Source organism: Rhynchophorus ferrugineus, unplaced genomic scaffold (genome assembly GCF_030347505.1).
Source record: "Rhynchophorus ferrugineus isolate W39M unplaced genomic scaffold, kcgeb_rfMv2 rfM3, whole genome shotgun sequence".
NCBI classification, from domain to species: domain Eukaryota; kingdom Metazoa; phylum Arthropoda; class Insecta; order Coleoptera; family Curculionidae; genus Rhynchophorus; species Rhynchophorus ferrugineus.
In genome coordinates, this window is record NW_027472582.1 from 26,832,723 (window position 1) to 26,858,862 (window position 26,140).

Here is a 26,140-nt window from a genome sequence, read left to right on the forward strand (position 1 = left end):
CTTCTTAACAAAACTAATAGTTGTTTGCCAGAGTGACAATAAAATAAATAAAACTTTAAAATATTGTTCTTTTCTGGGTTTTCGATTTATATTTACTTTAGAAAGAACATGGCACACATACTATAACTAGTTTTCACTATTATCAGCGACTCACTGATTTCACTATTATTTCACTATTATTAGCGAAATATTACTAGTTACACTAGTAATATTTCGCTGATATTGTTCATGTTGGGATTGTTTTTGCTATAATATTAATATCGCTGGCTCATGCTATTGTTTCATGCTTTATCAAAGGCTGAGACATGTCGAGAAATATCTTTGAACAAATTTTGATATTTTAAATCACATCCGTAAAATATTATGCTTGGACAATTATTAAATGCATATTTCCAAAATTAACAAAATTTAATCCTTTGAATCTAAACCGAGCAACATCTAGAAATCTTTGGATATTTCGTCCTTAGATTATTTATCCTGTTTAGGGCTCAGACTGATTTTCTGCCATATTGAATTGCATTCTTCCCGCAAATAATAATTAATTCGGTCACAAATGAATGACTATCAAGTGAGGAGAACTTCTATGTCTAAAAATGTAGGCCGTTGATTCCTAAAGGTGTTTCGCATAACTTAAGGGTTTCATTAAAAAAATATTAGCTTCCAGGATATTATTTATTTTCGGTTGTTTAGTAATATGTACAATTATTTATTTATTTTTGTAAATTAAACATATTTATACTACTATTATGCTATTGTAGTATGAAAATGTCATCTCATTTAAAGACATTATTGCTGAAGCTCTCAAGATAATCTATTACGTAAAAAATCCTGTTCTCTACTATTATTCAAAGAAGTATCTGAATAAAGAGGTAGTTAGTTCGAATAACTCCTTTTGTAAACCAAAATATGACGGCTTCCCAGGGGCAAAATTCTTGCCACGTTATACAAACGCTGTGACGAGCTGATATATTTTCAAATGAAGCAAAGCAACTCTGTGGTTCTAACAATTATTGATCGATGGCATGGTGAGCAGAATCTTACTTAAAATTAGCTTATGTTGTCGGAATTTTTAGGAAGGTACAACGAATACAGGAACTTTTTTTATTAATCTCTTAACAATCTGCCCGTGAGCAATAAGTATTATTGTTTGATTTCCGTTATATAATATAACCATCCTAATATGTAGAAGATCACTTCAATAAGTGATCTGATGTACTATTTATAATCTAAATCTTATTCTAACTTATACTATGATATACATGTTACTATTCTAACTTATTTTAAAGTCTATCCTAACTTATTATAATGATTATTCTAACTTATTCTAGAAATTGTTAAATTTCACTCTATGTGTCTATTAAACAGTTCGTCTGGTAGTTTGCGTTTGAGCCTACGCACTTCCCTATTATCGCCCACATTTAGCTGTTTAGCGAGTGCGTTAGGATGGACTAATAGTCTTTCAGAATACTTCGCACTAGCACTTCAAATCACACTCGTTATGGGTTCTATGTGGATATCGCGTTGAATCAGTTTCTTGGACACGTAGTATGAGGTATCAACGATGATTCGCAACACTTTATTCTGAAACCTCTGGAGGATATCTGTTAGATATGCTAGTAGTACCACACAGTTCAATACCATAGGTCCAGATGGGCCTAAGTATTGACTTATACAGCAAAAATATATGAACTATAAAATATAAGATATATTTAGTCTAAAAATGTGTAAAAAGTCAATTGAAAAGTCCTCGACCTGACACATAGATGGCGCTACTAGAATTAAAGCGTGTATAAATTTATATGATAATATTTTATCATATTTGCTTTATATCTATAAGCTTTTTGAAGGGAAAAATACAGTTGAAGCAAAAACTTGGCTTGATTCCGAGTTTCCGGGCACTGCCCCAAGAAAATCAACCATCAAGGATTGGTATGCTCAGTTTAGACGTGGTGAAATGAGCAACAAAGACGGTGAACAAATTTGATGGCCAAAAGCGGTTGTTACCGAGGAAATCATTAAAAAAAACTGCAAAATGATTTCAAATGACCGTAAATTGAAATTGATACTCTAAAGATATCAACTGAACGTGTACATCATATCATTCACGAATATTTGGGTGTGAGAAAACCCTATGCAAAGTGGGTGCCGCGAGAGCTCATTTTTGGTCAAAACCAACGACGAGTTGATGATTTGGAGCAGAATTTGAAGATGATCAAGCATAATAAATCTATGCTTCTGCGTCGATATGTGACAATGGATGATACATGACTCCATCATTGCACTCAGAAGTCCAATCGACAGTCATCCGAGTGGATAGCATACCATGAACCCGCTCCAAAGCGTGGGAAAACGCAACAGTCGACTGGCAAGGTTATGGCGTCTGTATTTTGGGATACGCATGGAATAATTTTCATTGGCTACCTTCGAAATGGAATGAATATCAAGAGCGACTATTACATCGCGCTGCTTATTACTTATTACAAGTGCTGCTTAATGAAGACAGTGCATCGTGTCAAAAATCCATGAATAGGGCTTTGAATTGCTTCCTCATCCACCGTATTCTCCAGATCTAGCCCCCAGTAACTATTTACTGTTCTCAAATCTCAAAAGGACACTCGCTGGGAAGAAATTTTCGTCGAATGAAAGGGTGATCGACGAAATTGAGGCCTATTTTGAAGCAAAGGACAAATTGTACTACAAAAATGATATCGAAAAGTTGGAGGGTCGCTATAATCAGTGTATCACCTTTGAAGGGAATTACGTTGAATAAGAAAAGCTAATTTTGCCAAAAAATGTGTTTTACTATAGTAGGCCGTGGGCTTTTTAATTGACCTGTTTAATTTGTATGTTTAAAATGATAATTCATCATTAAACTATCCAAGCTGGATATATTACCATTAGTTTATGTTTATTATGCAAATCCATTATATTCTTGGAACTATATACACATTTCCAAAGTTATAAAGCCTTACATTTTCTATTCAAGGGAAGTAGCAATATTCATTTGGTCAGTTCAAAAATCAAAAATCATATAAAGCCATAATAATATTTCACATAATAACGTTCTGATTTATCGAAAACTTACGAAACCTAAATGTCAGATTGTCGACAGAAAAATGTAGGAAAACGTTGAAAATTGACCAAATTATTAAATATATATTGTTGTATTCTAAACTCAAAATAAAATTACCTTTAAATTAAAATATTGTTATATAAATAAAATAACATTATCTAACTGAAGAATAAAAAGGTCTTGTCATTATAGAAAAATAAATATCTCGAAAAGATTATCATTTGCCAACAATGAATAAATAATTTCTTCTCAAAAACCGAAAAAGAGATTTAGTTCTGATATTTAAGGGATACAACCTAATAAACCTCCCTGTCATTTATAAGATGCTCTTTCTGGCTCTTTTCTTGTTTAATGTCCTCATTTAATTAGTTGACAAATTACATTTAGAAAATTATTAACTTAGATAAAAACTTTCTCATTTTGTGGGAAAGTTCACAAGCCGACGTTTTTACGCAGCCTCCTAAGCGGTAATTAAAAGGGCTACATTTTAGAATTTTAAACTTTTAATTAAAATGTTTTGCTAATTCGATGCCTATTTATATACTTTATAATTTGTTATTTTTATTCATTTAAATTAAGTTGTATTTATACCAATATACGCTAATAATAAAAAAATTATAAATTATATAAATATAAGTTATATATAAGTATAAGTTCATTATTTATAAAAGTACATTCCTTTTTCTATTTGTAATCTAACATTAAGAATCGGTAGATATTAATTTTTAAGATCTATTATATTTACGGAGAATAATGAAGACTTATGAAGATTATTAGTTTTCTCTAACTCTCTAAGAAAGGAATGATTTTGGATGTAAAATAATTTTCATACCTTGATAGCAGTGAAGGATATAAAAGTGCGACTTTTTAAGTAATGGTCTTTGTAAGCTTTATTCAGAAAAATTTGTAAAAAGTTTTGTACACCGTTAGATATGACTCCTTACTGTATTTCTTAGATAGTTCCAATTTTAGGCTTGTTTCTGGAATTGAATTCCTACTCATAAAATATAGAAAGCTTAGGAAGCGATCTCTCATATACAAAAATGAAACCACATTTAAAGCTCAGTAAGCTAATAAGAGTAATCAACATAAAAAGCGTTAAGCCTTTATAAGATACTACTAATATGCGAACTAAAGATTTTCAAAATGCTTCAAAATTATCATTCAATTATCTATATATATATATATATATATATATATATATATATATATATATATATATAAATTAATCGTTGTTCGTTAGTCTCACTAAAACTCGAGAACGGCTGGACCTATTTGGATAATTTTGGCCTTGAAATATTTGTGGAAATCCAGGGAAGGTCTAAAGGTCAATAAATATAAACAAAAATAACAATTTTATTTTTTCTTTAATATCGAGGTTCGAATCTGACAATCTACGTGCGCGAGAACTTTCTTAACGTCGGTGATCCTTTGTGATAATGACATTTCAAATTATGTTCTCTTTTCTTTTGTTGATTTTTTGTGATAATAGCACTTTACTGCTAAGTGCGCGAGATCTTTTCTCCCTTTGATTAATTACAATTTACGATGCCGAAGAGAAGACGACCTGACTTAGGTCGTCGCAGTTAATCATATATGCGAAGAGCTACCTCACGTGCTAACCGCACTGATCACCAGAGAGAGATTGATCAAGAAAATAGTCGTATTGCTATGTCAGAATTGCGTTCTTTAGAGAGTGACAATGAGGTAGGTAGGCATAGTATGCAACGAGTTCGTCCACATTAAACACAACAGCGAGCACGACATAATGAAATTAAGCGATTCCGCAGACACAGTGCTCCTGTGATCCTGGAACAAGCTGCATTCTGCAATTAGGGAAATTACAATAATTTGTAAATATTTCAAGGCGTTAAAATACAGTGGTGAATCTACTGGATTATGTTGTGCTGGAGGCAAAGTAAAATTGCTACAATTGGTCCCACCACTAGATTCTTAGCCAACATTCAGAAATATAACAGCAGTTTCCAGATGACATCATTTGGTGCTACACATATTATACAGGACAATTTCATGCCCACTTTCCCACAGTTGACCCAAAATGCGTGCAGTAGTTAGCAAACATATGATATATGGACCTTGTGGTGTTTTCAACTACAATTCACCCTGTATAGTTGACGGCAAGTGTTCTAGCGATACCCAAGAGACCTGATTGCTGAAACCATAACGGGAAATGATGGATACCCATTGTATAGTCGGCGATCAGTTGCGGACGATGGGCGATCGGTTGATGTGAAGGTAAAGGGAAAAATTTTTGATGTAGACAATCATTGGATAGTGCCATACTAGCCAATATTGTCCAAAGCTTTTGAGACTCAAATCAATGTGGAATATTGTAATCTCATATAAGCGATATGGCAGTCTTCGCTGTAACCAATGCAAATGACGAAATATCACAGTACAAGTTGGATCGCTATACAAGTAGCAACGAAGCGATTTGGCTTATCTTTTCATTTGCGATTCATGAAAGACACCCTACAGTAGTCCATTTGGCAGTCCATTTAGAAAATGGTCAGGAGGGAAAAAGTCATGGATTCGGGATTGTCGAGGATCTCAATGCGACCATTTAGAATTTTCTTCCGGGACAGTTGCTTTCCTTCAAATCAGTCGACACCGTTATGTACCAGGACGACATAGTCAACTATCCCACGGAGTTTTGAAATTCACTGTAATTGCCTGGATTACCACTAAAAGTAGGATCAATTGTCATCATGCTGCGTAACATTAATCAAACCTTGACTGTGCAATGCAACAAAATTGGCTGTGGAAAAGGTGGTCAATAACGTCATTGAGGCAACAATCATAAAGGGAAAATACAAAGGAAAGGATGCTTTGATCCCGCGTGTACCGATAATTCCAACGGATTTATCATTCGATTTTAAACGTTTACAATTTCCAGTACGCCTGGCCTTTGCGATGACCATAAATAAATCCCAAGGCCAGTCGTTGGAAGTGTGCGAAATAACTTGGAGTTACCCTGTTTCGCACATGGGCATTATACGTCGCGTATTCGCGCGTCGGAAGACCGTCATCTCCGTTTATTTATGCACCACAAAACAAAAAAAATATAGTCTATTAGAGAGCTTTAAATTGATTAACAAACTGTATCATAACTGTGTGTGTGTCTGTAAATATCTAATTAAAACCTTATAGATAGCCAGTATTTCAGGAAAAGTATGAAACATCATGTGTAATTAATTGTAAATATTTATAAAAATTCGTTCATACCTAGCATTTTTTTTATTAATTACGGATTATTAGGTCTTTTATTTATCGATTGAGGCAGTACGAAGTCTGCCGGGTCAACTATATACAATTTATTTCATATATAAATGGGAAATATTGTGAAATAAAAAGGCTTCTCATTTAAACATTTCTATGTAGATTTTCATGGATATTGCATAATAGGACTGACTATTTTTCATTATCACAGATGCAGCAAGTTACTATGTAATAAGTATTGTTAAATTAAAATGTTAATAAAATAAATCTAAATTACTATTTATTTAATCAAAATATTATTAAATATATTTCAGGCATAGTACTATAAATTTTAGTTCAAATAAGGCAACTTTTGAAAGATATATCCTAGTAACAATTATTGTCTTATTTTTTTAGATATCTAGTTTAATAATATCACAATAAGTAAAATAAAATTTATATATCCCTATTAAATTAGCATTAAGCTATAAGTTTGCATTCAAATAATTTAATATTGTTCAATATTCGTGAAGTGAAAAAGTAATTTCCTTTTGTAGCTATTAAATCGTCTAAAGCATACTAATAGAACTAGAGGAATGTACAATTGGGATTTAATTTTATTCTAATTAAAATTTCAATTTGTACTTCAAATAGTAATTAATAGTTGAAAAATAAAAAGTAAAATATTCACAGTAGTATATTACTTCCATTATTAGATTAAATAATCCAAATTATAAATAAAAATTATAGTTTAATTACGAATCCGTACTCTATTATTTACTATGGCTGATTAAAATCAAATGAATAATAAAATAATATCTAGGTTATCGAAGTCTTGAATCGAAGATAGCCTCCATTTTTGTCATATTGTATTAAAATTTATTTCTAATAATTTTATATATAAACAATATTTAATAAAAAGGTATAGGATAGTTAAGTTGTTAGTTATTTTTTATTATAAAACTGCCATTAATCCTTTTTCAATATTTCAAATATAAATAAGACTATAAAAAATAATCAAAATATGTAAGACCCATCTTATTTCTGAACTCCAATATAAGATATTCTTGAATTTTTGGACTTAATTATTGGTTGGCTGCTTGAACTGGAAAATTATTAACTAACCTAAGGCGAAAATACGAATTAAATTCGAAATAAGAAGAACATAATTGTGTTTAATAAACATTAAAGAAACTGGAAGAAGATGGATTTTAATTATGAACGCAAAGGGTTTCGGTTTAAGAGAAAATGCTTTTGGAGGCGCTACTAAAATGAAAATGAGCGAATAAAAATGAAAAGGAATTTCTTATTTGTGAAAATTAAAATTTAAGCAATGGTCTAAATATTTATTGTTATGTTGTAATTTACCTTTTCAAATTGATTTAGGGAAGTGATCTGGAAATCGATCTGATATTACGTTACAAAATGTTTTCGAAATTTTTAATGTCTGGTTTGACAATTTTCACGAATATGTTAAAGAAAATCACTTGATATAAATAAAAAATAGCTGTTGAACGTAAAACTATTGAATATGGAAATGCTCTAAGTTATTTCCTTTTTCAATGGTCATTGTTCTAATTAATAGTGGATTTGAGCCAGGTATATTCTGGGCAACGATGTGATTATTATAGAATATCAGAGCGCTTCAACATATTTTCACTATTCTGTTCTTTATTATAGTGATCTCTATTATAGCACATTCTATTATGAAAACTTCCTCAATACAGTTCGCTAGTTATTTAGAAAATCGGTTTCTGACTCGGTCTATGTTCTGTATAGTTTTATGTTATCCTAATAAAAGATTGAAAGCTCGTTAAAAGTAGGTACTAAAGAAGTATCAAATTCCTTGTGTTTATTTAGCTAATCATATTGTTTATACTAAGTTCTTTGATTTTAGCATACACTTCTCAACTAATACGTTGTTGTTGCCGCAAGATTTCGAATATTCTTCACTAGATATCACCAGAGTTATCGGTTGGTCGCAGATGTTCTAGCCTCGGGCAACGTTAGTCTCCTGTTTTTCAAACCACTTTCTAATATCTTGGTTTAGCCGATAGACCGCTCCATTTTTCATTCGACAGGCGCGTCTAACTTATTGTATTCTGCGCCTCTACATTTTCTTTTCACTTGTGCAAAGATAGCCCAATTTTAAATGAATCACTGCATTTAAAATACGACTTCAAAGAGAAACATGTAGAATTTACATTAGGCATCGCATTTTATATACCTCAAGCTTACAGGATATTATTCAATTCTCGGGACCGTACAGAAGACTTGCCAAGATAAGCATTCGAGGGAGTAAGATTTTAGTCTTGGTTGAAATATTTCGTCTTCCATTTTCGCATCATCTGGATGATGTTGATTGAACTGATGCTGTTATTTTTGAATTTACAATAGCAAGCGATCCATCAGTTGCGAATAAATTTGGTCGATTTTTCCATTAATTCTGAAGCCATATGACCCTGCAGTGCGAATTATATTATGAAAAATGCTGGAAGCATCAAGTTCTGTTTTATCAAATATACCTGTACCATCATCATTAAATACAGAGGATGTTTTCAATGTATCTATTCTTAATTCATTAAAATATAATCGTATATAGTGAACAAGATCAGATTGCTAAATCATTTTAAATTTTCAAAACTGGACCGAAATTATCTTTCACCAAATTATACAGTTTTAAGTAAATGTTTTACAAGCTTACGAAATGAGAACGAAATGACAATGAATCTGCAAAATCAATATCAAAATGTATCAACAAAATCATCTTTAAACGCACATAAAGTTCATATACAATATAAACTAAATGTACTGTGTGATTTAATGTTATTTTGATAAGAAAATAAACAAATATATTTCAAACCTCGGATTCTCTATTTCCTCTAAAATAGTTCTTAATACAACTGTAAATTTTGGACACTGTTAACACTAGACGATGAAAGAGATTATTAAAATATGACCACTGGAGCGAACCAAATGGCAGCAGAAATTATTATGATATGTTTGGAGACGTAAGTTCAAAGACAGTCCTTACACAAATCTGACCAACAAAAAATATAGTCAGCAGATATCCGAGATGCTAAAAACTAAGTGAATTATCAGAAATATGTGTATGAAGATAAATGAGCCTTCACTAAGCTGGTGAATAAGCAAGATCAGATACAATTTAGACGAAATGCGATATATACATAATTAATTATATACATAATATTTCCAAAGTGTGTCAGGAATGTATTAGATGTGGAAAGCATGCGAATATCATTTTTTATAATTGTCGTTCTGCTTTCGACTGAATACATTGGTTCTTATGTGGAGTAGCTTTGAAAGCCGAACATATTCCCCTAAATTAACTAAATTTCCTGCGGCAAGAATATTTGCTTTACCTAAAAATAGGTTTAAATAACATTGCATTTTTCTTTTCTCATTTTTTTCCACTCTTCGATCTTTGAAACAGTAACAACTAATCAACATATTATAAATTAAACATTTATTAAACATTACACAAACTTTTCTCAAAAAATCAGAAAATGGTGTATTTATTACCGTGCAATATTCGGCTTTGATACGAAAGCTTTTACTAATAAAACCTAAAATGAATTAGAAGTTAGTACCAGTCAATTTTGCAGAAAAATCTTAATAACTTTTAAAATTACCCCTATTTTAATGATATACTATGTTTCCAGAATCTTATCAATTACTAATAATTCTTAGGCAAGAAATTTTCCTTAGCTGTTCTGTGTTTACGGGACATAGAAATTCTTAAAATCCAAAATGGATTGATTAATATTTATATTATTAATATAAAAAAAACTGCTTGCGAAAATCTATCTTATTAATTTGATGTCACTACAAAAAAGAGTAGAATGGAACTTTAATTGATTGTGCTATTGTTTAATACTTCCAGCAATACGGGAATAGCGAAAATTAATAGAGAATATTAGGCAACGCTGCATAAAATAAAATAAAATCGTTTAATAATGTTTAATTCACCCACTTCCTTCTTCAACATCAACTAAAGGATTTTTGACGATAAAACATAAGGATTTGTCTTCCAATTTGTAATTACTCTGCCGGTATCTTGCTTTACAGCGCTGTCAGATTTTACTTGAATGTAAAATTACACGTCCGTGGTCGATTCACGTAATACGGAAAGGGCGCATACCGATTAAGAGTTAGAGATGGCAGCTCGTCGGCGAGGTCCTATGAAAAGAGAGCCAGTAATCTGACAGCTGTTCCTACTTATTTGATTTAAGCTCATTTCGTTTTATTGGCATGTATTTTTTTGAAGCCCTTATTACACAAGAATGTTATGCCTATGAATTCTTCCTCCTTATAAACTTTAACCGTTCAAAATTTTACGCAGCCTAGTGTTTCAGTTTTTCTCAAAAAGGGAGGCAAACTTTTCTCTAAGCCGACCAATATATAGAAAATACCTCATAGCATCATATATAATAATGGGTGATAATTGAAATGTAAACTATAAAGCGGTTAATAAAGATTTAGATCTGAGTTACAATTCTTAGGAACATGAGTCACATTACGTAAAAACATAATAGTTCTATTTAATATATCTTCAGAAATAATTAATTAATTATTATAAACACGATTTGTTTTGGCTATATTAGCAAATAAGAAATTATATTTTCATTTTTAAACTACCAAAACTCTCATTTATTCGTTATTTAACCGGGATTTAATTAAATAATATCTTGTAGTCTACTTGTAGGCTTTCTTCAAATTGGATATCTACCTCTACTTTGTTGGAACTTGACCATTATTTAACATTAACAACATCAAAATGTTGTTTGCCTTTAGCAAAAAATCGAAGTTGACGCACCCTCTCCTTTATTTTGAACCGGGGCCGCCCTTTCCTTAACATTTTTCCAACAGCAAGTTTGTTATATTTAAACTTTATGTCTGGAATAAAGTTATTTTTCATTAGCTGTCTAAACATCTCCGAACGCAAGGCAAGTTTAGCGCATCTGTTAGAGGCGACATTTGTTTTTGTTCGAGAAGAAAAAACCAAGAGCCAAAGCAATTTAATTAATTTTTGAAGCGAAGCCAAACGGTTTATATTTGAGGGATTGTATTATTGTTATTATTTTCATTTGAGTGGAATATTTAATAGTATTTTCGTCTGTATCTATTTTTATTTATGGGAAAAATATCATATAAAAATTAAAGACACTAAATAAACCTATTTTTATTTGTAAAATTATTGTCCAAGAAGTTTTCTGCCTCATAAAATTCTTAAATAGGTTACCCCGATAATAAAATCCCCGGTGTCAGAGCTACCTACATTTCTGAAGATACAATCTGTAATTGTTGAGATACGTGGAATGTTTTAAGGAATAATAGCATAATCATGTAATAGTTAAACAACGAATACTGACAATTCGAACCCAAAAGCCAATCGTTCAAATAATTTAGCCCGTCGATTATCTGCAAACCTATAAAGCAATAAAACATATAATATTGTTATCTTTTCAATTTATTTTCCCTAACTGTAATTTAATTACTGTTTATTAACTACCTCTTATTAATACAATTGTCCGAAATATTTCTTATAATAAAATTATAAACAAGTGCTATCGCAAAAAATTCAGAAACTCTATGAATATTATTACTGAATGTTTCAATAAACATTATCATTGGTTTGTAACTTCTAATTTTGTCATATTAATATAACAGATATAACCGTTTCTAATGGGTTATTTTCAGTTTGTGACAAATTACTTTTTCGATATTAGCACGTCTATTAGCTCTCAAAGCATAAACAATTTTACTGCTTGCATTTTATAAATTGTGATATTACTGCTATTATGTCGAATTTCATAGTAATTTTGAAGTATTATAAAGGGTAAAACTTGTTATAATTATAAAAAGAATTTTAGGTGTATTATGCATCAAAGTTTTCAATATATGTAGAGAGATATTAGGAAGGTATACGTAAAAAAATTATTGTGCAAGATCCGATTACGGAACGAAATGAAACACATATTTGTCGCCACTTTGACGAGGAAAATTGATGGGATCTCTCGAGTTGTGATAACAAAGAGACCTTGAAAACACTGGAATTGAGAAGAGTTTGATGTCTATGGAAGCAAAACACTCAGTAGGACGAACCTTTCACTTCTCGGAGATATTAACTATCAGGTTGCAGAACGAATTATTTGAAGGTTATTTTTGGTATGGGATTTTGTAGATAAATCCATCTAAATAGAGGTAGAGGGTCACATCTTTTACAGCGAATCCCGATCAAATCTGGCTTGGATTTAATGGTGGGTACAGACCTGAGAATTCGGGGCTAATTTCGTGAGAAAATTGAAAATACGCATGAGCATGAACTAAATTCGTCCAAAGTCGTAGTTCGCATGCACTTTGCTTAATACCAGTGTTCGCCACATGAGTTTCAGCGCTTGGCGACGGACAGAACGTAGTTCTAGAAGCCACCGATTTTTTAGAGACCCAAACTTTCCGAGAGGAACCGAACGCTCCACGAATTGATTTCAATCACCGCGAACGGAGAGATTTTCGCCAAATCTTGGCGCATGGTTCGCGCAGACCCCGAACGTTCGCTTCGTTCGCCTCTGTACTCACCGTACATAATCTTGAGCTTGTTGGTGATAATATACGTGTTTATCATTAACTGGTTACCAGATTGATATTTAAGCAGTGTCCCTATTTACTTTATCTCTATAATCCGAATGAATCACGAGATGACAATGATTATGATTATTGGGATTGAAGTGCGCGCATAATGTGTGCCACTTACACAGATCTATCAACGTAAATAATCGTATATATTACACCAAATATTTGTTTTTTTTTTCTTTCGAAATTGCTATGAAGTATATTTTTATTAATAAATATTTTACATAAAGTGAATTAGGAAGATTAGTGCTCTATGTCAAATATATAGAAATAAGGAAATAGACTAAATTATTAATTGTTTTTTAATATTAAGAGATTTTAAAATAATCATATTAAGTACGTATAAGCGAGAAATCTTCCAGTTTTATATTTTATCCGTTTATTTAGCGCCTCGTAAAGGTTATCAGAACTAACTTTTATTACTCTATCCTAGTCGTAAAAACCTTTATTCTTCTATAGTCTGTTAACTCACTGGGTCAGCTGTTTGAAGGTTAGTGAATACAGATGTGATTGAGATAATAAGCAACCAAAGAATGTTGCATTATGTTTCTCTTTGGTGCGACATTGTTACATTTTCAACGTACATACCATTTTGTTGCTGAAGATCTATATTAGAAATAGAACAATAATAGAAATAAAATATGCGTAATGAGAGAAATGAAGAAAAATATTACTACAAGTCGGACAATATTTTCATTAGAATATCTTATTTAAATAGAATAATTTAAATAACATAAATATAATTATTTGTATCTACATCTTAACAAACTTTATCTCATATTAGATATGAAGTTATTCGTTTCAGATGCGAAAATCAGTACACAGCTGAGGAATATATTCGGAGACAGAGATTACTAAGGTTTGGAAATTAATCTCCAGTGAAAAATGAACAAATTCCTCCAAGACTTGTGTGGCGAAATCGACCTTTTGGATGAAAGATACAAAAAACAGCTGCGACAATATGGTCTGAGGTCGGAACAACTGCGTTCTACCGCCAATTGTAGCGAGATTTAGTGAAGAATGTTCAAAATCCTATGACAAAAGCAACAGCGAGTTAAGTAGTAAATACCAAGCGCCTGCTATGAATTGATGAAGATAATGATAATCTTTATGAAATTATCCAAATATTAAAAAATTATCCCTGCTTTTCTGTTAGAACTTCTTGGACATATTTGTAGTTTTGTTTTGTGAATAATTGACAGAAGATTAATCATACTTATCCTCTATTATGAAATTAACTTTTGTCTCATATAAGACACAATCTTTTTCACATATTTTTGGATGTAAAAATTTTTTTATGCACGAACAACCAGCTCCGGCAAATGGGGAAACCCATATCTTCTGTCATAGGATAATCCACCAAAAGATTTACCTTGTTTAGATATGTGATCGAATTAAGTGTTTGTTGGAGTCGTCAAATGGACAAACTCAATCAGTTCCTGATTTCCCTGAATTCTGATCATCTGAATATCCTCTTCACCATAGATAAAGATAATTATCATAATAATCCTTCTTTAATTTAAGACAAGGACAATTTTTAGAAATTTGGTTTAAAACCCAATATTTAGGTTAGGTGACACCATCACCCACATCCATATATCAAAATCCTAAAAATAGTCCGTCCTGAATTCCTTAATTCATAAACCCTTCATTAAATCTAACCCAGACATCTAGATAATGAACATAATCATTTTAGACGTACCCTTCTTAAAATAGGTAGCGCTTGAGATAGATAAAAAAGAAACCCCACCAAAAGAACATTGAGATCTTATTCTTGTTTTTTAAGGGCCATAGAGTCTATCTGATATGTTTGTTTAAGAGAGAGGAAGAGATTATCTCGACAGTCAAGGAATATCTGTTATTGTCAAGTTGTTAAGCCAACTCTTGTTGTTACCTGTCCATACTGTTTCCTTTCTGCTACATCAACTATTTTCTTCTATTTTTTTCTTTCTAGATGACATGTTTGTTTGATGTTAGTTCTTGTAACGTCTAAGTATCCACATTTTCTTTCAACGATTCAATGTCTTGAATGATTTGGAAAGAACCTTTAGTTTTAACCAGTGTGCATATCTTTCAGCACTTAGTTTTTTAGGTACTTTGGTTCTTGGCATTTCGGATTTGTTTTCAGGTCCCGGGTATCTACATTTCTTTTCAATGATTACGTACGTTCAACTTGACTATTCGGCATGTCTTTCAGGACTTTGGTATTGGTTATTCGTCCTCTGCAAAAAATTTTAGCTTCCAGTAAAGTGTAATAAGAAAGAAACAATAGCGAAAAGTTTCCTTCTCCTAGTAAAACTCCCATTTTCATCAGGAATTCAACAGACCACATAAGTATGTTAAATTATACAGGGACATATCTTGTATTCTCCATAAAACTGAAGTTAGTAGGTCTCCGCTAAATGTAACAGAAACAGTCTGAGATGATAATAAGTAGATAAAAAATATTGATGGTATGTAAGATGTGGATGATATGAGAATTGGAAATATGGATATAAGGAGGTAAGCCAGTTAGGTTTGGCTGTAGCCTGTACGAATAATAGCCACAGCATTCATCTTTATAGATCTGAAGCTTCAGTCCATCTTTCAAAGCTATTTTGAGAGATTTAGTCATTAAACGCGGTGCCAATGCTAATCTGACACAGAATGAGGTCTAATAAATGTTAATTTTAAGGGTGCAATTTCTTTTATCACAGTCAAATATGATAATAATATCGAACCACTTAATATTAGACGCTTGGCTATAAAATGCGACAGAAGATGTAGTCGTGGAACCTTTGAAATTGGTACAATTCCTATTAAATTATGGTTCGATTAGGATATTCAGCATTGTTAGCTCGAATAAATCATTAATTATCTTAAAAGTTTTGTTTAAAAATACCACGTGCCAACCCTATATACTCAGATGTATTTCATTAATGGTTTTCCAGTATTACCGGTATTTTTTAAAAGCCTTTAGCTATCTCATACGACATATCCAAACATCTTCATATATGATCATGAAAGCAGTGGTTTTAAATAGTAAAGTTATATTTCCATTCATCTGGGAAAAGACATAAAATATATTATATAGTTATACAAGTAATTAATTACAATTACAAAAAATTCTTATACGATATCTGAAATATTTCTTCAGGACATTTAGGGCATAAGATAATGCACAGGATTTGAATAAAATAACGTAGAAAGCGAAATTTAATTTTATCTTACGGTTTGCTGCTATTTTAATCGTAGCGTTCTAAATATAATACAGTATACTTACTACTAAAATATAAATATAAAATATTTCAAAACTGCATAAGATTTTTGGGGAAAATTATTCTAATATTTAAATTTTTCTATTTTATAAACGTAATTAAAAAAACATAAATAAAACTATAAACTAACTTTTGTTTCATTTGAAGCTATAACAGGATCTTACAAAATTAAATATTATTAAAAAATTATATTTCTTATATGTTTATGATGATGTTGAAGTAACATTTCCGTAGCTTCAGTTATTCGCATTTTGAGAATTAGCAATTTTATTACAAAACTTGATAGCACTCCGATTTATTATTGTAGGAAAACTACCATATTGTCAGTTTTCGCTTATTATTGTTAGCTTTAAAAGCCCACTTCATTTGAAGCGGCTTAGTTTTTTAATACGAGACAAACTGGAGCGAAAACAGCATCAATCTCCAGATTGAATCTGATTTGTCACTCATTATTATGGATGAAATGCAGAAGTGCAAGTCACGGCGAAAAAGCATAAAAGGGAATGGAAACACAATAAATTAAGCGTCTTGCCAACAAAAGCTCAGTATTGACGTAACTGCGGATTTATTTGACTCGATACCGGTAGCGCCACCTACCGCGAGAATTCTGAACATATTCCTCTCCGCCCTTGAATTATCGATCACATAAAGGAAATAGAGATCACTGTTTTTCTGAACCCCTTTTAGTTATTTTGCGAAAGTGAAAGTAGAGGGGAGTGATAGGTTAACTTGAGACATTATTAAGACATTTATATCAATTTTACATAAGCGAATAAGTTAAATATATATTCAAGATATATCCAAATTGGTTAAATGTATATCACATGCAAAATTTTGTGCGTGGGTTTTATTTTAAATATATTAAAATTAATAGTATCTGTTACGTGTATGTGTTGATTCCGTTATACTTTTAAGATACAACTTATTATATATACCGTCTCCGAAATTTCAGTTCTTTCAGGAAATTAAAATGAGATTACGAAAACAGAGAACTCAATTTATTCACAAAAATATTAAAAATCGAAGTCTCATGGGATGGGTTAATGGGATTTTGCTCTCGTAAATGAAAATATAACCAGTTAAAGACAAAACTAAAAAGTTTCAAGTGATTCACCAAAGACATTCATGAGATTTTTAAAACAGTATCTTCAGTTCCTTTAATAATATTATGTATTTGAGCATTAGAATTATACGTAATTAGTTACACTATATTGGAATATTTTATTCGATTCTGTTATATGCTTGAAAAATATTTATGATAATTATTCTGTTTCGCCATTTGTTAGTCACAAGACAACGAGAACTTTCGTTATATTTTCTGAACGTATGTTGCCTAAATTCTCTTGCCTCGAAAGGTGATAATGATTGATTAAGGAGGCTATAATGCTAACAGGTCAATTGAAAAGTCCCCGGCCTACCATAGTAAAATAATTTTTTTTGCAAAATAATTTTTTTATGCAACATTATTCCCTTCAAGGTATTCACCAAGGTACCCCAAGTAAGGGCCAGATTTGGAGAACACGGTGGACGATGAAGCAATTCGAAGCCCAATTGATGGATTTTTTCCATCGTGTTCACTGACCTATGACACAGTGAGTTGTCTTGGTGAAGCAGCACTTTAATTTTCTTCGAATGCGGCCATTTTTCGGCGATTTCGTGCTTCAAACGGTCCAATAACGCTATGTAAGAGTTGATGGTCCTTTTCTCCAAAGTAATCAATGAAAATTATTCCACACGAATCCCAAAATACAGACGCCAAAACCTTACCAGCTGATTGTTGCGTTTTCTCGTGCCTTGGAGCGGGTTCTTCGTGTGCAGTCCACCCGGATGACTGTCGATGGGACTTTGGAGTGAAACGATGGAGCCACGTTTCATCCATTGTCACATATCGATGCAAAAATTCATTTTTATTACACTTGATCATCTGCAAACACTGCATCAAACACTGCTTCAACACGAGTCATCAACTCGTCGTTGTTTTGGTCAATAGTTAGCTCACGCGGCACCCACTTTACATAGAACTTTCTTATACCCAATTATTAATGAATAATCATTTTGTGGTGTTTTTATATATTTTCGTCGGCAACAACCTCTTTTGGGCGTCTATCGCGTTCACCCTCTTTGATACCCATTTCACTATGTCTCGACTTAGCATACCAATCCTTGATGGTTGATTTTCCTGGGGCAGTATATGAAAACTCGGCATCAAGTCAAGTTTTTGCATCAATAGTATTTTTCTCCTTCAAAAAGCAATATTTTATCAACACGCGAAATTCCCTTTTATCCACTTTTTTAACAATAATAAAAGTTGCTTCACTCAAAATGCTATAATTCACAAACTAATGCTCCGACAGTTGTCAAATTTATACACGCATCTTTTGAGGGTTAGGGCTAACTAAAAAAACATATTGATTTAATTTTAGTAGCACCATCTATGTATCTATGTACTAAAATGCAGATAAATATATTAGAAAAGAACTAAAATGTTAATTTGTATAATCTATTTGTTTGATCAAAATCATTTTCAGTTCAGTCATCTGAGTTTATTATTTTACCAACTCCAACGTAATCTATGATGGAATAGCAACGCAAATAGACAAAATTTTATACTGAAGGCTCGGTTAGGGATCGAAAAGCTTTAGTCACATAACTCCTTAACCTTTTACCAAGATTCATTATGGTAGGTCCGGCATCGAAAATTACAACGAAAATTAAGTTTTTGTTGATTTAAAGTAGTTCAATTTTCTGAAGTAATTTCAGGTTATACAATGTGAAAGAACTTTAAATATAGAAAAACTATTAATTTACTTTAAACTTACTGCGATAAAAAGCTCGCTAACAAAACGGCACTGAGAGTTTTATCTATTAGAAAACAGAACCCAACCCATCTCACTCGCGCACCATTTAGATAGCTTTTAAACAGAAGATTTTTTCTTCCATAACATCTCTTTCCCAAAGAAAGGGTCACAAGAATGTAAGTGATCGTTATACTGTCTGGATAGCTTATAGTTGTTAAACTGTATTTTAGTATCTCCTGTATCTTCGCCTGTATCGCCCATCCTCTTATTAGCCTTTGAAAATCTTCAAAATGGCACTGTTTCTATTCAAATTTCCATGCCATCCATCTAGGGAATTGCTTTCCAAAATTTGGTGACTCCAGTTTATAATAGTTTACATCTAAAAAACTAAGCTACTACAATTCGCCTTTGGTGGACGTTGACGCTGAAATGCAAGCTTTTATCCAAATTCCGGTAGACTATGTTAATTCATAGTAAAGTTAGTCTGCTTTTAGAGGATTCACACTTTGAACTGTGATACATGTACCAAATATCCACGGTGTAATAGTGCTTTTCCAATCATGAATGTTTCTTAGATGGAATTACATTATGGCTAGGGTTCTTTGGGCGGAACGATCGCTAATCTAACGTTAGCCTGTTTTCTTTCCTTGATAATTAATTCGACTCCGTTTAACCGAATGAAAACAAGAGAGAATAGTCTTAAAATATTCCTGGAATATTACCGACTCACTTATAAAATGGAGAAGGTTTTAAATACAGAATAACTCTAAATTTACTTTAAAACATGTTTTATTCAAGTGACACTCAGGGTTTTTATTTATTAGACAACGGACCGAACCCATCGCACTCGTCCACCATTCAAATAGTCTTAAAACAGATGGTCGTTGCACAAGGTCCCAATAGTTAGAACCGTACGCTGCATTATATAACATATATATTAATATAAACTGTATGTATGCATCATATTTATGTATTAGGTGGTTTGATATATTATGGTAATTTTTTCACTTTAAAAAAACAATTCTTAACAAAAATTATAACTGGACAACTGGTTAACAAAACCATTTTCTATTATGGCTTCTCATTTTCTGGCAATATGACAATAATGTGTTGAAAGGATTTTATCTAGGTTTTGTAACGATCCAGTAATCCATTTCCAGTCCATTTTTACAATTCTTCAGCATTTTCAAACTGTGTGTAAGTATAATCAAATATGCCATACTGCATCGATATGAACAAGTGGTAATAACACACAAGGTACAAAGGTATAGTTATCGAACATATATTTCTAGTATTAGCGACTATTAAAACTGAATAACTGAGTGTTACATGGAAATCTGTTTTTTACATATAAACTAAGAACCATCCAATTTAACAGTTTGGATAGATTAATTGACAGTTGTTTCCAGTACTTTTTCAGTATTATTTAATTAAATTGTGAAAATAAATCAATGTTTTAAGCAGTTAATAGATATATATATATATACTGCACCTATAATGTATTCAAAGTTTATCTGCATATGCGTCATGGAAATTTGTGACGTCAAAACGTCGGAATGTTGCCGCATTAACTCTAAGTTTTAGTTCAGTTTGGCTTTGACATACAATAAAATTCTAATCTAAATAAAATAATTAAACAAAAATGTTATCAAATATAATTAATTTTAACATTATAATATATCTAATGTATATATTAATATCTGTACCTATATCTAATACTTATATATCTTGATTCATCACCCGTTTCGCATAAAGACGGTTTCTTTTAGGTGAATTTCAGGTTATATTGCTTTTTATTCTTTGAGATATTTTAGAGACAGTGCCCATACCTCATAATATTCAATGCAGCTGCAGCACGCTAAAAAGTAATTTCAACAAAAACCGCTGTGATTTCAAATTCATTAAGACAAAGCCCTAAAACAACGTTTGCCGATTTATGACCCGTAATTATAATATTTTGAATAATTTTACGTGCGTTTGACAACAGGGACGAGTTTAACAGGCTAGTTCGGTTTCACTTTGGAACTTATCACACAGCATTGTGTCTTTTTTTTAACTAGAATAAAATGAGAAGGAATATATTGTCTGATCCTAAACCAAATTTACAAACTGCGGTATTCAATACATTAAACATATTGATGGCACATATACAAATAAACTTTGTATAGACTATATATATTTAGCGCAAAATTAAGGTAATTTAATTTTCTGGCATTATCATAACTCTCTTAACTCGGAAAAGTCCTGTATATTTAATACATAAAACCAAATGCTTACTACTCTCAGTATAATTAATGTACCATCTAAAGGCATACCATTTAATAATTAATAAAATCTATAGTGCTTTCAAATCATTTATAATGCACCAACGGTCCATTTAAGCTTGGCTTCCTTAAGTTTTCCTAAAGAATATATAGATTACCATAAAATAAAAATTGATAATAACTTAGGTTTAATTTTTAAGCACGCATTATCGGAAATATTAGCAGTATGATGTTTAAAATAAAAGATATTTTATACTGTTTTCGAGAAGATAATAAGGAAGCAATCTAATACCGTGAAATAACTATTGAACATAATAAGACATACTTTCCAAAATTGTCTATAAATTAAAAATTTGATATTACTTTATCTCATAACCATTTCTTCTAATGCACTAATGAATTTTCTTTTCCAGTCCGTACAATAAAAAATTTTTCATGCACCTTTGTCTCGAGTCTTCTTAATTTTAAAACGTAGAATTTCATAATTAATTATAAAAGATTTTATCTTGGCAGACGAAGATTTTTCAAAGAGACGCCTGTATTTTTATTTTTCTTATTTTCCCAGGGTTTTCGCTGACGTTTTATTTAATTTCCTTGTTTAAGTATGAATGATTTAATATAATCGTCCCTGCAATTTTGTTTACCTCTTACTAATGGACATATTTACTGTAATTTTCGACCCAAAAAAATACGAAACTAAGACAAATTATTATATATCATGAGAGCCGGCTTGGTGGCGCAATGGTAAATGCGGCAGGACGGTCCTCCTACTCTAGCGATGGTCGCGGGTTCGAAACCTGCTGGGTCATGGTCGTATAATTTATGTTTGTGATTTTTTAACATTTGTAATCGTTCTAGGCAAGAGTGTAAAATCTCACAAGGAAAATAATACCATTCATGCCAGTAACCAGGCTGGGTAACACTGGATGTCTTCTGAGATGATTTCTAAGTTGGCCGAGGACCGTGGTTTGGAGCTCACGTTAAGCTATAGGTCGAGTAACTACAAAATCCAAGAGGTTCACGTGATTAAAATCTATAAAACTATATATTATGAGTACAAACGAGTCTCCCCCTTTGGTTTTTATCAATTATTCTGTTTTTCAATAAAATGACGCAAACTTATATCCTTTAATACCACGCCGTAAAGCTGCTAAATCTTTTTTTGTATAGAAGGCGTAGTATTGTAGTAGATTAACGTCATATTTTTTAGCATTTACTCAGGTGTTATTATGTTTAAACTACTTTATTGCGGTTCTGCTTTTCCTGTAGCCATGTTTCTCGCAATGCTTGATGCGATCCTATTTGTTCTGATCTATAACTATCTTTCATTATTGCGATGTTATGTTATTCGACTAGTATTACACTGGTTATGGATTGCACTGTGATCTAAGAGACCAGTACGAATTTTTACCCTCAGTATCGCTTTGTATCGTAAAGTAAATTAATAATGTCTATGAGTAAAACCTTTTGCCATTTTACTACTTATATACTTAACGTAACACTAGAATCGCCATATGAACGATAATGATGTTCCTATTTTAACATTACTCTGTTATTAACTCTTCTTTAACTTAAAATTTCTGATTATCTTAATACAGACATCTCTCGTCTAGACTAAACATTGCGTGAACATTGCTGAACGAATGACCAAGAGATGGACGTGCTTATTTTTCGGTCTGGACAACGTACATTCATACTACCACTATTTGTGAATATCGATTTTCTGAATTACAATATAATGCTCCGAATTTTCAAGGTAGAGCTTAAATAGATTTCAAATTCCGATATCTACGGTTGATGAAGTTGAAGCTTCTCTCTAAATTCCTATAAGCTGTACTTGATCACGGAAATTCAAGGTCGTCTTTGGTGCTCTTATATTAGCTAACTCTGAATCAAGTCAAGACCAATACTCAACATTTTGTCCGTATGTCTTAAATTGCACTTAACTATACTGTTTATAAACTAATTTTATATTTTGCTTTTGTATACTAGCAATTTGTTATGTAAAGGAATATCATAACTGGGAAAGTCGTTCAACCAACCATTACAAACTATTTCAAAAGCAAATGTTTTGTAGTGTTATCACAAATGATTATTTGATAATGAATTAACAGTAGTAGATAATCTGTTTATTTAATTAACTATATATTTATGTATTTTGCTATAGTGACGCTATTTTTGGTACAGTTCCTTTTACGATGTTGCGAATTATAATATTAGTTCTAGAACACCTTGCAGTACAGCAAGCTGCTAAACAAGAACCTTATCAGTTACACTCGGTTTTTAGCGACGTGCTGACTTAATGAGCTGTGGTGGTCGTAGTAGTAGCAATTCTACTAGTTTGGAATTATCTTGCTTTCTGTGTCAGTTTTAATTTACGAGACAAGAACATATTTCATCTTTCTATAAGTCTAAAATATAATTATCGTATAAACAATATATTAGAACATAAAACAATATATCTATATTTAATATAATATAATGACACTTTAGTGATCATTATTTAAACGAGTAACTGATTTTTTGTCAGTTTTTAAGTGTTGAATTTTTGAATCAGCCAGGAGCATAATATAATGCTAAAAAAAATAAAGTAAGTTTTTCTGAACTAACTATAAAAATACTATGGATTTTAGCATGTGGAAACTGGTATAGCCAACCGAAAAGTTGTGATTATATGAGGTTCTGTCATTAAAAGAACTATTTCTATATTCGGATAACACAATATAATATGTTCATGGTAAATTTTAACAAGTAATTTATAATGACTCAGGGATATTCCATAATTGATTTTAATATTATTTCTTAGAACGATTATATTTAGCGTACTAAGAACTTGTTATTTATTATTCCGAATTAAAATAAACAGTCCCAGATTTATAATTAGCGTCCATTCATTAAAAACCTTACCTGCATATTGATAGTATTCAATAATATATTATTGTAATAATATATATGTAAATAATATAAATAAGCATTAATAATGTCAACAATTATTGACGAGACTGACGATATAAAATCATTAAGTCTAGTTATAATAGAAATTATACTTATTTCTTTTTACACTAATTTTTCACCCTTAATGCAATAATAATATTTAACAAAAACAAAATTATTTTAATTTATTATCATTAATTTGATCTTTTATTTTGTTACAGAATCTAGTACACATTCCCGAACCTATCCCGTCATCGTTTTTATACATGGGGAATCATTTGAATGGAACTCAGGAAATCCATATGACGGAAGTGTATTAGCAGGTTTCGGACAAGTGATTGTGGTTACCCTTAATTTTAGATTGGGTATTTTAGGTATGTATTAATTTCCTTTCGGCCTCTAATATTTGTTTCAGTCATTGCTTTATAATTGTATTTAAATAATCCTAGCATACGTTAAATAAACTACTTTCTTAGTTGAAACACCATTAATGCTTAAATATGTTTCAAAATTAGTTTATGAATTAATAGTGTTCAATTTAAAAATGTGTAAACTATTATAGGCTTATCGTTTTATCATTTTATAATATATTGTACATAATAATGCCCTTAAGCTTCTAAAAGGGTGTCCTTATGATCAATATTACAAGCATAGAGGATTCTACTAATCCTTGTAAAAAGGAGTTTTTTTAAATTTCAAAGATCAGATTTTTTAAATTATTTTAGGTGATTATAATATTATCATGATATATATGATATGTAAATGATATTAGTAATATCATAGTAATAACGCTAATTTATCCATGTTATTATAGGCTCATTTGATGAATCATTTCCGAGTATTCTTTTATATACAAAAACAGCAATTTAGGTAAAGCGACATCGAAAACAAAACTTAAAGAATGTTGACGAATATTGTTGAGAATGTTTTCCTCTTTCGGACAATCCATAAAGGCTCTTTATTATTGCAATATTTACAAGGAATCATCTCCTTTCAAACAGGCCATGTTCTCTAAATTGTGACAAGTAATATTGGGACAAAGCGACATCTAAATAATATGGTGTGTGGGTTTGGTCTCCAAGTATTTATTCAGTTTACAAAACTCAAGCGTTGTAGCGGTATAAATTCAGGGATGTGGTTATATTTAATTTTGATATTCCATAGCAGATCAAACCTTTCTATTTCACCAAATATGCAGATTAGATTTACAGTTGGTGTCGATGGTTCATTCTCATTGATTAGTACATGCTTTTGTGCGCTTATTTTGCTCAACAGTAATATAAAAAATTTTTTATCACTGAGGTTCACATAATGCAAAACTCTTCCCATCTATTGAACTAATAGCTATAGATCAAAAGATTCCTCTAAATGCCCCTGAATTTCCATTCTCATGGTGATAATTTTCTGCCACGTATTCACACGATTCAAAACAATTTTAGGGATTTTTTTTTCGGACATTGATAAGTTAAATCATTTAATGATTTTATATACCTTAAAGTGTTTGATATTTAGTTGTTCTAATTAAACTGCCACGCCTATAAGTTAGTTTTTTGTATTAAGGAAGGATTTTTTTATTTAAAGCTTTGTTGTGAGAAATAGGTACAATATATTTGATTTAAAGTAGTATCGATTGAGAACCGCTACTTTTTCGCATATTTTAGGAATTTCTCGAAAACAATATTTCTTTTGAGGCTATCTACAAATGGACCCATTTTTTATTATCTTTATAAGAAGTGAAGCAAGTGCGACTCAGGCGGTTCAGGACTCATATGTTGCAACAAGTTGCACCAATTTTATTGTTTCCAAGTATGTTTTTACGGGTTTTGCTATATTGTTGTGTCTTTGCTCGTATATCGATCGTTTTTTTCAACCATTAATGGTTTCATTAGACTTTAGCAGCTCATTGTACACCACACTAAGCTAAACCCACCAAATTCACCA

At 31.3% G+C, this 26,140-nt stretch overlaps 1 protein-coding gene across 4 annotated transcripts in view; it reads left to right on the forward strand.

The window, feature by feature from the left end:
• The window catches only part of LOC143192946 (neuroligin-4, Y-linked), a 226,240-nt gene that overhangs the window by 145,062 nt on the left and 55,038 nt on the right, over window positions 1–26,140 (forward strand). For all 4 annotated transcript variants that reach the window (XM_076398800.1, XM_076398798.1, XM_076398801.1 and 1 more), the window contains one exon: window positions 24,421–24,573. In XM_076398800.1, coding sequence (XP_076254915.1) covers window positions 24,421–24,573 — 153 coding nt within the window. The remainder of the gene's footprint in view (window positions 1–24,420; window positions 24,574–26,140) is intronic.